The following is a 16,200-nucleotide window of genomic DNA, read 5'->3' as shown; positions in this document are numbered from 1 at the left end:
TGTGAGAGTGTTGCATGTACAGTAATGTGCAAAAGTCTTATAAGCACATAATATGTTTCACAAAAACATTTATCTTAAGATAGTAATGAATATCTTCAGCTTTAGTGTGTCAATAGGAAATATACATTTTAGACTCCCAAACATTACTTTTGTAAATAGAATAGATTAGAATAGAAGAACAGGGAACCCTTCAACAGATGGCATGGCGCCCACAGACCCCCTACTGAACATCGAGTCAGTCTGGGACTAAATGGAGAGAGAGAGAGAAGCAATAGAAACAGATAGAAGAACTGTGAAAAATTCTCCAAAAAACTTGGAATATCCTATCAGCCAACAACCAAGACCAAATGTGTCCAGGAGTACCTAGGAGAATTGGTGCTGTTTTGAAGGCAAAGGTGGTCACATCAAATATTGATTTTGCTTTTTTATGTTTACTGGACTCTGCATGATATTAATTGATAAATTAAAACAATTTATGGCATTATTTTTGAAGACATCCTTACTGTGCAACATTTTTCACCAGTGCCTAAAACATTTGCACAGTACTGTATGTCTATGTGTATTGAATACTTGAGTCTAACCAATGGAGCATTTCTACTCATGTGAAATATGTGTGTATTTGTGTTTTTGTACATCAGGAGTGAGTCAAGTTGTGATGACGTATGTTGAAAGAAGGTGTAGAACATGTTGTTCAGCGTACTTGGCCTGTACATCTCAGTTTTCACTACCTGAAACCTTTTTAGATATGTTTAATGGTGCATTCGGACTAGCAGTTTTGACAGTTGTTTAAACATTACCAGTTTATTATTATTATTATATTGTTGGCAGGCTTTCAAATATTTTGTAAGTATTGGTTTTGCAACTTCTTTCTGCATGGAGCCTGCATGGAGCTTATTACAAAATGTCTGATAAAGAGATCTCAGGCATTAAACCTTAGTTTTGTTGAATACAGGCTGGAATTAAAAAATTATTACATTGTTTTTGCTGAGCTTGTTATTTGCAAGTTCTTTGAGAGGGAGCGTCATTTATTTAGGCTAGAGGTCAGCATAAGATTGTACTTGCTCACAATGAAATGAGGAAAAAGTAAATACTCTAAACATTAATCTTACTTTTGTCTCAGATTTGAACTTGTTTTATCATCCAGTGATTTGCTCTTGGCAGTATGCACAGTCTTCAGCGTTTTATGTCATGCAGAGGATCATTTACTCTTTTGCTTGGACAAAGAAATTATGAATCTGTAATACATTAAGGTAGAAAAACTTCTGATTTTATGTAAATGAAGCTTTGCTGAAAACTGCTAGCTTTTAGTGTCCCATTTGCGAGATTTTGTTTGTACAAATTCAATGTATAAATATGTGAATTCAAGCAGCTTACACCAAGTTCGTAATTATCTCAGGCGTACCTGTTCCCCGCATCCAAATTTGCTTACTTCACTAATACTGTAAATACAGTAGTATGCCAAAAGCGGTATACAAAATAAATAGGATGTCCGAAACCCCAGTATTAATAAAACGGTAGGCGAAAAATACCTAGATGACCAACTGGTATAGCGGGATAGCATACGTGCACATCCACTGGTGCATTTGAATGGGAGCGAATGGAGCACACAGTCTAGTGTGACTGCACCTTTAGTGGTAAAGAAGAACTTCAGATGCAGTACAAATTGACAGTATACAAATTCTAACACAACTCAAGCCTCAAGAGGCATTTGATAATTGCAGTCGTTAAAATGTTTGTCATGACTAAATATATTATTGTGATCTGCAGTGCCTTTTAACTTCGATGTGGAACATGCCCCTCCACCCATTGTTGTATACAGCAACAGACTGTGCTTGTTTCATCTCAAAGAAAAACAGTTTCTGAACCAGTCTCCTGCTGTTATTGTGGCTCTGGTGCACAGGATGGGCAAACATGACTGGGACTTTGGACTTATTTTCTTTCTCTGTTTCAGTTTTATAACCTCAGGAAATCCAGAAATGTCTGACTAATGGCTCCTTTCGCACATGATAGCAGTGCAGAGATCTATGTTGAGACATCAAAGTCAGTTCTTCCTTTGATTCTCTTTACTCAGCAGGATTCCTCATGTAGCACAATGGCTGCTGAGGAGGGGTCGAGTGATCCAGGTCTGGACGGATGACATGAACTGCCTTTCGGCACATTTATAGAAAGAGTTTGAGTATCTGTAGGATGAGGAACATCATGCTTGGTGTACAATTTAAGTGAACCAGTCATGAGGTGCACTGGGTGAAAGTGTGGGGGGAACCAAATCTGGTGATCATATGCTACCTTTGAAAAATTTAAGTGCATCTGGATAGCTCCTATGTCGAAATTGGGCATTCGTTATTATGACATATCACGTATTCAAGTTGGAAACAAATGCATAATAAATGATGACAAAACCTCTTTTTTCTGTTGTACATGTAAATAAGCATAAGTGATTACACCTGCATGACTTTTATACAACCTATATGGGTTATTAATGCACGGTATCTAGCAAGTTAGTAAATAATTATCCCTCATAGGAATAATCAGGTAACTGGTCAACAAGATCACATGGCATGTTGTTTCAGAGAGTTTCAAAACTCTAGGACCACCACATTATGCACGCTCACTGTCAAGCGCAATCTCCCATAAGACATTTTTGCATTGGCTCCAGTGTGTTTACCTCCACTTGTGGTAGTGTGAGCGACCCTGGTTCTGATCCTGCATTGAAAGCAAAGCAGGAAGTAATCGTGTTCGCATAATCAGTGATCAGCGTGCTTCAGAGGTTGCATTTTTTCCTCCAACATTACATTTTGACTCTCTGGCTCTCGCTTATGTTTAGATTTAGGTTTGGGGTTTGGTTTGGCCGGTACAGTTTATAAATTATGCATTCCTCTTCACTGTATTACATCCTGTACAGCTAAAAAAAACAAGAATGGTCTGTCTGTGCTCTGCAAAATTAGTACAAGCTCACTACACACTCACTCGCCCCAGACCAGAGTCCCACAGCAACCCTACACTTACCCCAAACAACCCTAACCACAAAACATTTAAAATTTTGTTAAATTATTAAATATACGCCAACTTAAATGTTCTATTAAATACAATCGTACTGCAATTTTTCGGGAGTTAATTTGGTTATAGAATGTGGTCGTCACTCCTGTAAATTGCTGAACTGTTTTGTGATTTTACGATTGCTGTGTGGAAATAACTGTACACACTGATGAACTTTCCAGCTGTTATTTACTTAGGACCTTGTTTTGAGTTATGCTCCACACATTTGCTATTGCTTGCACTTTTGTGACCACCTATAGTGTATGCAAAGTAGTAATGTGCCCTTGTTATAGTACATCTCATGCATTCACCTCATTGTTTAATGGCCCCTGGAGATAGATTGCTCATAGTATTGGCTTCAGTCTACCAGTGAGCCTTGAGAAAATAACAAAAACTAGATATCTGCATGAGATTCTTTGCAACATTAAATGTGAAAGGATCCAGACAAACTTCTGCCAAAAGAATAGTTCAAGCTGGAGATCCTGAGTCGAAACTGGTATTGCCACTGAGGCAGAAAGAGGCACAGAGCTGCCATTCAAACGTCTAACAAAGGCAATTATTTGGGTGGCTTTAGTGGGCACAGCCTATTAAAAATATTTCCATAATTAAAAGCCCCTTTGCTGAAAAACAAGAATGAAACAAGATGCTATTATGTGTGCTAACAAACCATAAAGCCCAAGCTTTAATGGGAGCATTAGCTGTTCTAGAAGCTGAATTATGTCTGAAAAATTTTCCTGCATCAGTAGAGAGCTGGCAGGGACTTGATGAGATGGATTTATATCTTGTGTTTGTGTAGGAAATCCAGTCCAGATCTCTACATGCCCCATCAGGTTGCTTCATACCTCTGAGACCTCTGCAAATTTTACTCTGCTTCTGCTCATGACGTCTTCAAAACCAAAAAAATAGCATCATATTATATGGGAGCTGCTACAATGCATTTCTCTACTAGGGAAACAGTCAAATTTATGAGCCTCTATTTCCACTGCATTTCTGGCTTGTCGTCTAGGACTTCTTGAGAGAGAAGTGAACAAACTGTTAAAAAAAAAAATCATCTAATTTGCCAACCATTACAAGAAGTATATATGACTAGCTCTGATGTGTTGTCCCTGCTAAAAAAATCTGCATAGCTGGCCACCAGCTGTTGTGCTGTGTTTTGGATGCTGGTTACCAACATGGGATTCTGGTATGATGGTGTGTCCTACAGGCTTCTTAACTAATATAACCAGTGAGATGTCCTAGGTCAAGCAGCTTTTAGTTCTGCTGGTAAACAACATGGCTGTGCTGGACCACCGGCTAGACCAGCTCAAAACCAGCCTCTGCTGTGTTTCCCAAAAGCATTTCAAGCTTAAGTTGATCGTAGATACCATTTCTACAATCTACTTAGGCTCATGAAGATTTTGGGACATGTAGTCCTGGACCGGCATGGAATTAATTCTGGTCTAAGGTGATCTTCTCAGCAGGGGTTTTAAATTGCATGTCGTCATGTAGTATCTTACTAGTTTTGCTAATGCATTTCAGTGGTCCCAGCAAGGGGTTATACCCCGGTAGAACTTTAGCACTAAAATCCTTCCACTGCATGTCTCATGAGCGTGCAATCGGAAGGAAATTAATCTTATTTGGCTGGAGTGGTTCTTGAATTGTAGTGGATTGCGGTGTCACCATCGCTTTAGTCACATCGCTTTAGAGCCATGATATTTACTTTTACATTGCATTTAACAACGTCAACTTTGAATCCCCAATGCGCTCTAAGACCTCCTGGAGGCGTAGTGACTTGCCTCAATCCGGGTTGCAGAGGATGAATCTCAGTTGCCTCCGTGTCTGAGATCGACAAACCGCACATCTTATCACGTGTCTTGTTGGGGCGCGTTACAGCGGAGACATGTTGCTAGGGCAGGGCGATAAAACAATATCAATATTTATCACGATAAATAAACTCCATGATATCGACGATAAGCTTTTGAGTCATTTTTGATATTTAGCCTGTGTTCTACATCTAGACGTGTGTTTCCCCACATCTGCGTAGACATGAGGTGCATGTTTCCAGAGTGCCTTTAGACAATAAAGTTTTTTCTTTCCAAATGTAGTTTTATAAATCAGCATGTTCCAAGCCTTTAATAATTAAACAAATAGATTTCTAATTTTGTGAAATTATTCAGATTTCATAATCTCTGACAAAGATGAAAGACAAAACAATTACTGGTTTGTAGCCTAGTCTTTCTCACTTTAATGAAAATAGAAAAATTGTCCATTCAGACTTTTACATTTTCAAAAGTTTCTCTCTGGAGATACCCCTGAACCCCCATACAGTATCATTCCTCAGTCACAAGGGCTTCTATGCCCCCATACTTAGATATCTGTATGTAAAGGAATATGAAAATAATTTTAATGTAATATATATGTAACACAGACTCAGGTAAGTTGGGATCCATAAGCAGTTTCTTTATTGAACTTACAGATATGAACAGGCAATGGTCAAGCAATGGGGAAGCAGGGCAATCGTAGGCAGGCTGAGAGCGTAGTGAAGCAGGCAGAATGTCAGGGCAGGCAGCAAATGGCAATACGTAGAGGCGGGCAAGAGTTCAGGTAGGTAGGCAGCAATCAATCATAGTCAGAAGGGAAAGCAAGGTCGGAAAGCAGATAATCAACAGGGATAGTAACTAGAACGCTCAGTAGTGTAGCCGGAACAAACAAGACTTCGCAGTGAGTGTGTGACTGCGTGTAGCTTAAATAGAGGGAGATGAATGGAGATCAGCTGTGGATTAATTAAGCCCGGTATGTGGGTAATTAGAACTCAGGTGAATCGGATCTCCTTTGGCCGATCGAGGAGGCACCTTCGTGGGCGTTTGTGACAATATACCACAGTTAGAGAGACGTTCCATGAGCACTGATGGTGTGACAGCATCAGCAACGGGATGTTTCACTGTGTGTGTATCACTCCGCGTTCATGCTGTTCTAAACTAAAGTGTATCTGTAAGGAGTGGCTTTATTTTTTAAATTACATATGTTAGCCAGCAGGTGGTGGCAAAAGATAATTTTTGTGTATAATATGAGCCAGTTGGTGACGTAAAGTGAATCCTTCAGTCATTGTTTACATATAACTGCGCTCTGTGATGGCTTTTATTACTAAAACATTACCAAAGCTAGGAAATAGCTTTAAACGGCTTTAAACAGACAACTTCAGGCTCATGCTGAGAGACACAAAAAACTGATTTATTACAGAACTCAAGTGCTTACTTATTATCAGAAATTCCACATTGGATACATGTGTTTAAAATGGCATCACTGTTTCTATAGTGAATGACTCTTGCACACTGGCTACCGCAAAATAGTGAGGAATACCCACGCTTGGATGTCTATTTTCCACTGAGAAAGCTCACTGATAAATATCTGATTGGGTGTGGCAACAGGTGATTGCACACGCTCTATCTCTCTCATTCTCTCTCTCTCATACACACATGCACACATCCATATGGAATGATTTTCCGGACATTATTCAAAAGGAATTGCAAATTTTATTTGCAATTGCGTTTTCAATTTGTGGACGCATAAAATGTGACATAATCCAAACGCAATTGCAAATTGCGCATTACCGTTTGCATTTTCGTTTAAGCGAATGCACAGTGACTGCCAGATTTCAAATGGAAAAGCAAAGTCCATTTGCAACTGTGTTTCCCATATCTTACGAGTTTTTGCCCTGTCATATTTAAATAGCAATTTCAATTACCACGTCTGCTTTTTCACTTTCTCAGCGTTGCGTATGTAGCCAGCTAAAACTCAAATGGAATACTAATTCCCTTAGTATTTCCATTGATGCCTTACACGGAAACCTGTCAATCAGGGTCAAGGGTGGGATTATGCTATGGGGCGTGTTTGTCTTGGGAAGAGACGTCACTCACAGTATGGAAAGAGATGTATGGAAAATCATTCCATACATCCAGCCGTCTATCCTTGTTTATCCAATAACTTGTTAGAAACAGCACAAGCCATGATACTATTTCTGAAGTGAACTTTTTTAATTACTAATGGAGGCTTGGACGCATAATTTGTTTTGAACCAGCAACGGTAGATTCTGATTCGTCGTGTAAGAAAGTAGTTCCATAAACAAATGCGTTGTTATGACCGTACTCGTTTTTTTCTATTTTTTTTTAATTTACTCGTTCATTCATTACCTACGGCACTCGGCTTATGGCCTCGTGCCTGTGGCGAATCACAGCAGTGCTGATGTAGGGCCATATTGCACTCTTGCTCATGAGATATTGCTTATATATATATATATATATACCTTCATTATGATTCAAAATGAACAGATCATCTTATAACATTCATATCCAACTGTACTCAACTGATAAGCTCTTTAAAATATTGTAATATTTTCATAGAAGATCCCTCAGACACCACTGCATTGGCGGTGTCTGGGCCCCAACACAGTTTTGTAAAGACTATTTAGACTGTTTAGGATTTTGTTTTCTCTTCTTTTTTTGGAAATAAAAAAAAAATGCAAATGTGATTGAATATCATGATAAATATCGATATCGAATTAAATGAAAAAGAATATCATGCAAATTTTTTTTTACATATCGCCCAGCCTTACATAGCGCATGTGGAAGCTTCACGCTATTCTCCGCGGCATCCACGCACAACTCACCACGCGCCCCACCGAGAGGGAGAACAACATTATAGTGACCACGAGGAGATTAACCCATGTGACTCTACCCTCCCTAGCAACCAGGCCAATTTGGTTGCTTATGAGACCTGGCTGGAGTCACTCAGCATGCCCTGGATTTTCACAGACTGTTTTTTCTAAACATTCTCCATTTCAAAGCATGCTACAGACCAGTGTAAGCACCTGTTGGATATCTGTTGTAAGGTAAAACATGTTGCAAAACTCAAAAGCTGAATTTGAGAACTTGTACAATAAATATTTTTACATGTACACTGGCAGCCAAAAGTTTGGAATAATGTACAGATTTTGGAAAGAAATTGGTACTTTTATTCACCAATGTGGCATTCAACTGATCACAATGTATAGTCAGGACATTAATAATCCATCCATCCATCCATCGTCAACCGCTTATCCTGTGTACAGGGTCGCGGGGGGCTGGAGCCTATCCCAGCTAACATTGGGCGAAAGGCGGGGGACACCCTGGACAGGTCGCCAGTGACATTAATAATGTGAAACATTTATATTACAATTTGAATTTTTTTTTTCTCCAGAACTTCTTAAACTACTTCAGAGTTCTCATAAAAATGTTTGTAAAATAAAGTATGGGTTGTATCTCCATCTTCTGACTGGCATTTAGATCAACTGACTCTGTATCCCGGGAACTTAGAAAAGGAATTAATAATTCTGTGGAGTTAAGGCATAGATCTAGTAGGGTTGGAGACAAATAATAAAATATAATCTGCGTAAAGCCAAAGCTTATGCGGCACACTTCCCGCCACCACTCCTGGAAAATCATCCTCCTTTCTTATCGTGGCTGCTAATGGTTCCAGGGCAAGACAGAACAATATAGGGAAAGAGGGCAACCCTGCCGGGTGTCCGGCATTGTCATGGTTGGAGGAAGCTTTCCATTCTTTGCTGATTCCGTATGAACCTCTAAAAAAAGTAGAGCCAGTTCTGAGCATAAGATCTAAAAATTCAGTGGCAAAGCCATCTGGCCCCAGAGCCTTGCCTGTAGGCAAGACCTTAATTACAGCTCCTCTAAGGTTATTTCAGAATCAAGATAATTTTAGAAAATAAGTCGTCAGTTTAGAGAGTTCTAATGGTTTCACAAAGTTTCTAATATCTTCATCGTAGATGTGAAACTGTAAAGATCAAGATAGATTTCTTTAAAAGTATTGTTAATATCAATGGCCATGATAAATATTTCACCACCTGCAGATTTCACTGAGGGAATGGTAGAAAAAGACTCTCTCTGCTTAATATAGCTATTCAAAAGCTTCCCTGCTTTGTCCCCCGACTCAAAGTATGACTGTCTTGTCCTGAATAACCAAAACTCCACCATCCGTGACAAAATAGTATTATATCTATATTTCAATCGGGTCAATTCTCTGAGCCCATCAGACGACATTTAGGGCTTCAGCTCTCCCTTGGCACTTTTAATATTCACTTCCAACACCACAATTTCTCGTTCTTTTGATTTTTGATGAATGAGGCATAATGTATGATCCAACTCCTATGAAATGCCGAGTTCCTCCCAAACCACACCTACAGAGGAAACTGAGGGCCAGTTGTTCTCCAAATAATCATTGATTTCAGCCTTTAACATATGTTGAAAATCAGGATTTTGCAAAAGAGGTACATTAAAGCACCAAGTATATTATTTATTTTTCTCTATATGTGGCAACACCTCTAAACTCAGCAGTGCGTGATCTGAGACTAAGATGTTTCCAATTGAACAATCAACAACAGATGAAATGAGGGACTCTATGGGGCTTGCGCACTTTTGCTTCACCATGATCAAGGACTGAGTCCATCAATAGATTAAAATCTCCTCCCAATAGTATATCATGAGGGGTGCCAGCAGTTTGCATCATCCCTTCAAGATCTATAAGAAAGCCCTGATCATCAGCATTCGGTGTGGAAATATTAGCCAAAATCAATCTATGCCCCTGAATTTCTGCTAAAACAATAATGACTCCTCTTATTTTATCTTTAAACTGTTTGAGACATTTGAATTGTAGATGTTTACTTATCAATGTAATGACTCCCCTGCTCTTACTTGATCCACCACTAAAGAAAACATATATTCCCAAATTGTTCTGAAAAACATGCTCATTAACCCTGCACATGAGAGCCAACCTGTGTCCATCCCTCTAAACTCAAACAGTCTATGTACGCCTACGAGAGTCCCTGTGACATCTTTGCCGCCAGAGTCTGGTGCTTCTGTACACATTTTGTGATACAGAATTAGAAGATAATCTATACAACAAACTTTAGACAATAGGCAGAATAAACACAAAGAACATATAGAATAATTCACTAAATTGTATCAAAGGTGTGTTCCTCCACAAAACAAACTCCAGCCACTTGGCGAAACCAAAACAATTCTGTTTCCTCAGGCAGACAAAGGAATGTTCAGTGAGCCGGCTGTTTCATAAGTGCAGCAGATGACTTAATTCTTCCAATGTCCTGCAAAAAATACTCCACAAAACAAACTCCAGCCAATAGGAGGCATAAGCACAAAGAACGAGCAGATTCATCCACAACTTTCCCGAAGGAGTATTATTCCACAAAACAATCTTTAGCCACTAGGCAGAACCAGCACAAAAAGAATCAAGAAAGGCTTCCTCAGACAGTCAAGTGTATGTTCAGCGAGACAAGCTCTCTTGGGGGCCACATGAGAAACACCAAGTGGCTTACTCACGCCATTGTCTCTATAGAAGACGATGCTTTCTGTGGGCATGTAAATATTTTGTGACCATCCTTAGTATCTATTCTAAATTTGGCTGGAAACATCAGTGCAAAAGCAATCTTCCGTTGATGTAAGAGTTTCTTGCATTCCTTGAATCGATTATGTTTCTCTCTTGTTGAAATCGCAAAGTCTGGAAACAAGAAAATGCTGTGGTTTTCCACGAAAGATTTCCTTCATTCCTCACCTCGCATAGCATGAGATCTTTATCAGATGATCTCAGAAATTTGGCCAGAATTGTTTGGGGCCTGTCTCCCTCAGCGGATCTGCAAGCCAGGACGCACATGTCCAACCCTCGCGTGACACCACTGTCTCTTCATGTAATCCCAGACTGACTCGATGTTCAGTGGGGGGCTCTGTGGGGGCAATGCCATCTCTTGCAGAGTGCCCTGTTCTTCTATTCTAATCTTTTCTATTTGCAAAAGTAATGTTTGGGTGTCTAAAATAAATTTTTCCTGTTGACACACTAAATATGAAGATATAAATAACCATCTTAAGACAAATGTTTTTGTGAACCATCTTAAGTGCCTAAAACATTTGCACAGTACTGTATTTAAACAAACATGATACAACATTTTGTAAGTGTAAGAAATGTTTAAATATCTAAATATTTAAAGTGGCAATCATACATTATGAAATATTTTAACTTCATCAAACACTGTACCTTTTGAAGAATTTATCATATAGGCTCTTTCAGGATCTGTGCAGGGGTTTGGTAAAAACCTGTGTATAGCCCTGCCCCATAAACCTAATGTTTTTTTTCACTTACCTAATTGTATATGCATAATCCTGTTTTCATTATTAGGTTGCAACCTTGTGAATATTTTGTGTTAAAAATGTGTGTGTAATTTCAAACTGTGACATCATATTAATTAATAGTAATTTAAAAATGTAAAATTTATAATAGAGCTATAATGTGATTACAATGGCTTGCTTAATATATTTTTCAGTTTCTTTATGCTTACATGTCATCAACAGACTTAAAAAAAAAAAAAAAGATATAAGCCAATAGTGATTCTTTCTCCAATGTGTTCGTAGAGGGTTGCAGGAGCTCTGTTGTGATTCATCTCTACAGTTTGATTCACAGCCTGACCAGACTGGAATTTGGGAGACAAACTAAGACCAGTCGATTCTATTTTAAGCTGTTGTTTAGATCCAAACATCTGCATTTTCTAATAACTCCCATGTGACTGCAACATCATATTGATGAATGCACTTGTTTAGATCACAGAACATTGAGAACATTTAATCATATGAGCACATTTAGTAAACTTGATTATAAATTAATAATAATTTGTTAATAACCCGACCATTCTTGTACATTCTTGTTGTTCTGTCTTCATGCAGATCTTTGTGTTGTGTCATGGCTTGCTCCAGCTCACTCAACTCTTGTACAGCTCTTATTTCAAGAGCACCATCACCACAATAGAGAGACGCTTTGGCCTGGATAGCCTTTCCTCAGGAACCATTTCTTCACTCCATGAGGTACTGGACACTTCACACTATTAGCCAATGAGAATTTTTAATCTTTAGCTTGGTTGAAATCTACTCTAGTGGAGCCATTGTGATTAAAGAGTGGACCACCAGGCTTTGACTCCTAGCCTGGCCAAGCTGCTTAAGCTGGTCTGTATTGCTGGTTTTAGTGGGGATTTGAGCACTTGTCAGATGTTCAGTCTGGGAGACCAGCTGGCCTACTAGCTAAACACTAGTTTGATGAAACTGGGACTGTCTAGACCAGCTAAAGACCACCTTAACCAGGCTGGGAGACCATCTAAAACAAACAAGTCCAGCAATCCAACTTTGTCTGATTTAAGATGTATTTTTATTTTATTTATTTAATTTTGAAATTCTCTAATTTTGGAAACTGAAATCTAAATGTGATGGCATTTAATCTGTACAAGTATTTTCTTTCTTGCTACCTTTCTTCCAGTTCGCTGTTAGCTGTTGAACATCAATGAGTGTGTCATGTTGTTGTTGTTGTTTTTGTTGTTGTTGTTGTTGTTTTGTGAATTGATGAGTTTAAAGAATTAACCTAAAACTGTCAAATATACAGTTTAGGGATCATTATATAAAAATATTTGACAACAGAATGCAGAGATTGACCAATCATAATTAAACATTCCAGAGCCATGTAATAAATATGGATTAATAAAAATAGATTGGCTACTTTTTGTGACATGTTTTTCTGCTCTTTGTAGGTAGGGAACACTGTATTGATAGCGTTTGTCAGTTACTTGGGTAGTCGGGTTCATCGACCTCGCTTCATTGGACTGGGTGGCATGCTAATGTCAATTAGCGCCCTGATCCTAACTCTACCTCACTTCCTGTCTCAGCCCTACACCTATGACTCTGTTCTACATGGTGAGAGCTCAATATTTTTCTGCATTAGGGCTAATTGACTTTATTAATTATGAAGTTAAACACTAAACAAACCACATCCTGCACTTCTTTCTGAGTGACAGGAACATATGGATAGCCTTTGCGCAAAATAGACAGGAAGTGGTACAGTCATACCCTCAGACTTTATTTATTATGTCTTTCATTCATAATAAGAATCAAACAAGCTGTAAAGAAATATGTGGAAATTTAAAATATCTGTTAGAATTCATTTTAATTCTGCATCTCTCTTTATCCCTATTTTCTGTTTTTATTTGTTTCTCTGGTTATGTTCTTTCATACTTCAAAGTAGTGAATTATAGCCCCTAAACTCATCAAAATTATAATAACAGCAGCTTCATTTAAAAGGGCTCAAGACGCTCAGTAGAAACCTAGACAAAACAAAGTAAGGATCTATAATGGCATAGCTGGATGATAAACATCAGCTTAGATATAAAAGAGGTTATAATGCAGAGAGGATTACAGAAAGTTGCTGCAGAAAGGGTTGCTGTACCGTTGTGACCCTCCACAAACCACTACTTAGACAGGGTTTAGCATTACGTTGGGAAAAATGCCATGAGGAAATAAATAGATTAAGGTTAAAAAGGAGAGAACAAAGAGGAAAAAGGTAAAGAGATGAGGACATAAAAGATTAGATGAGGTAAAAAAGAGGCAAGAATGCAAAGAACCTTGCTTTCATTGCTCAGACTCAAGTTAAGATCACCTGGAATTTAGTCCAGAAGATAAAAGTTAACTCCCTACATCTTTTAGTTTTTTTTACTTTAGTTTTTACTTCCCCTATTCTCCCGGCAGATACTGTGATTTGACCTTATACATTACAATTGTATGCAAAGAAAATAAATATGTAGCCAGTAATTTTAAACCTTAACCTTCAGGAATGGCAAATCATGCCTTAGTTTAGTGTGCCCCCAGCAAAATGCGAGAGATTCTTCTTGCAGTGTGAGCAATTTTGCCTCCAGTACAGTGGCCCCAAAAAGCCACACATAAAACTGTATAAAACATTCATACATTTATAATTATGGCCAAATACATTTTTAGGGATGCATATGTTGTGCTGATCACCAGCCCTTGAGGAAATCAAACATTTACCAAAGTTGTTACTAAACATGAATATTTGGAAGACTGATAACATTTGGCACTGATAATGGTTAAATTATGTTCTAATGTGGTGTATCTCTTTGTTTTAAACCAACAGCAAAAAGACAGGACATGTGTTATTTGCATGCAAATGCAACAGGTGCTGAGGTTTGTGGTCAAGAGGATGCTCGGAAGCTTGTGGACACCAGTACATTTTGGGTGTTAATGGCTACGGCCCAGCTGCTGTTTGGAATTGGTTCTGTTCCTATCCAACCTTTTGGCATCTCATACATAGATGACTTTGCAGGGCCTGAAAATTCTCCTCTCTATATTGGTATGTTCTGTTTTAAAGTTATTGCTGTGTTTATCAAAAAAAGAACTGTGAAGAATAATTAGATGTCTTTTTTGTATATTTCAGCTATTCTCTTTGCTGTGTCAGTGTTTGGACCTTCTTTTGGATACCTCCTGGGCTCTGTGGTTCTGCGGATTTATGTGGATGTGGACAGAGCCGATTCTAGTTTGTTTCCTTTTGAATCCCAACAATAGACTATTCCTTTTCTGTATGTTACTCTTGTAATGAAGGAAGATATATTATTACATGTTATGCAGTTTCTGTTCTACAGGGGAGACATTGGAGTTGACCCCTACTGACCCTCGCTGGGTTGGCGCATGGTGGATGGGTCTGCTCATCACTGCTGGAGGTCTTGCTCTCACCTCCATCCCATACTTCTTCTTTCCTAAAACCCTTCATGTGGAGAAGGTCAGTCGTGCATTTGTATTAGTAACAAATAACCATTGAATAGCACTGATTATTGAGACATATCCCACCATTTTTCCTTCCATTAGTTTATTTAGTTAATTTTTTAATCAGAGACAATAACAAATTAACTATTACATTTTCATGAATTATGACATTACATTATCACTCACTAGCCCTAAAATCACCTTGCCTCAGACCATAACGCAATATTTCATACAGATAACAGTATACATTTACATTTACATTTATGCATTTGGCAGACGCTTTTATCCAAAGCGACTTACAGTGCAGTTATTACAGGGACAATCCCCCCAGAGCCACCTGGAGTTAAGAGCCTTGCTCAAGGACACAATGGTGGTGGCTGTGGGGATAGAACCAACAACCTTCTGATTAACAGCCCTGTGCTTTAGCCACTACGCCACCACCATACACAAGTATACTGTGTCTTTAGAAAATCCTGGTTACCTGAAGGGAGGGAACTAGACACTGTGTCAGTAGATGAAGCAATGGGAAACTCCTCCCAGGTGTGATGATCTCTAAAGACCTTTGGAATCCACCTTTGGAATCCACCCCTTATGTATATGTCATCACTGGCATATACACCCAAGCACAGTGCCATTTGATCAGGATTTTTTAACTTTCAAATTTCAGAAAATTAAAACTGCTTTGCACTCTTAGGAGAGTCAAGGAACAGCATGATCATTGAACAATAGCAAGTTATTAAAAAGCCTACCTGGGCCCTAAGGATTTTCAGTGCCTGGCAAAATTCTGTACCAAAGCCTTGGAATCTGGACTCATCCCAAAAATATGGCAAAAGGCAATGGTCATTGCTGTACTTAAACCTGGCAAGCCTACCAATCGGCCAATAATTTTTAAAGAGCAACCAATCGTCCAAGTAAATCAGCACACGGCCCATGCTCAGGCTCAGTGGAGTGAGCGCAGGAATGACACATTTGGTACAAGCTAAAGGAAGGACCTTGATTTGAGATGCTGCCCCCTCAAAGGGCAAATCTCAAGAGTGAACTGGGGTGAGGGTCTATTTTGTACATAAAATAATTAATTGTACAGGTCCACTGATACAAATCAGTCAGACAGATGGACAAGAGACAAAATCGGTCTCTGAATAACCATCTCGGTAACCATGAATGGATACTTGTGAGTGTCCAGTTCAAGCACTTCAAGTCCAGCGTGTGCTGCAGGAAAAGACAAAGGCTAGAGTCGGCAACAAATAATACTAAATTCTCATGCCCTGTATCCCAACCTAGCTAGATATTGGGAAGAGAGGAGACCGGCATCAGCTTTCCCAGAAAGCAAACTGAGAGCGAAGTGCTTTTACTGTCATTTGCTTGCAATAAACAAAATGAGTTTCAACAAACTCTTTGAGCATCTACACCATGAGAGAAGAGAAACATTTTGATGAAATGGCACTGTGCCCCTGTTTATATGCCCTTGATGAAGGGCGGAGCATCAAGCACCATATGCCTATAGATTGGTGTGATTACACTTGGGAGGAGTTTC

The 16,200-nt window shown here is 38.9% G+C and overlaps 1 protein-coding gene across 1 annotated transcript in view; it reads left to right on the top strand.

The window, feature by feature from the left end:
• LOC127646822 (solute carrier organic anion transporter family member 2A1-like) overlaps positions 1–16,200 on the top strand; it is a 33,767-nt gene that overhangs the window by 1,887 nt on the left and 15,680 nt on the right. The window contains exons 2-6 of the mRNA XM_052130727.1: positions 11,796–11,933; positions 12,647–12,809; positions 14,041–14,256; positions 14,341–14,439; positions 14,546–14,682. Of these exons, the coding sequence (XP_051986687.1) occupies positions 11,796–11,933; positions 12,647–12,809; positions 14,041–14,256; positions 14,341–14,439; positions 14,546–14,682 (753 nt within the window). The remainder of the gene's footprint in view (positions 1–11,795; positions 11,934–12,646; positions 12,810–14,040; positions 14,257–14,340; positions 14,440–14,545; positions 14,683–16,200) is intronic.

Source organism: Xyrauchen texanus, chromosome 7, assembly GCF_025860055.1.
Source record: "Xyrauchen texanus isolate HMW12.3.18 chromosome 7, RBS_HiC_50CHRs, whole genome shotgun sequence".
NCBI lineage: Eukaryota > Metazoa > Chordata > Actinopteri > Cypriniformes > Catostomidae > Xyrauchen > Xyrauchen texanus.
Note: the sequence above shows the minus strand (reverse complement) of the source record. Positions and strands in the feature narration are given on the sequence as shown.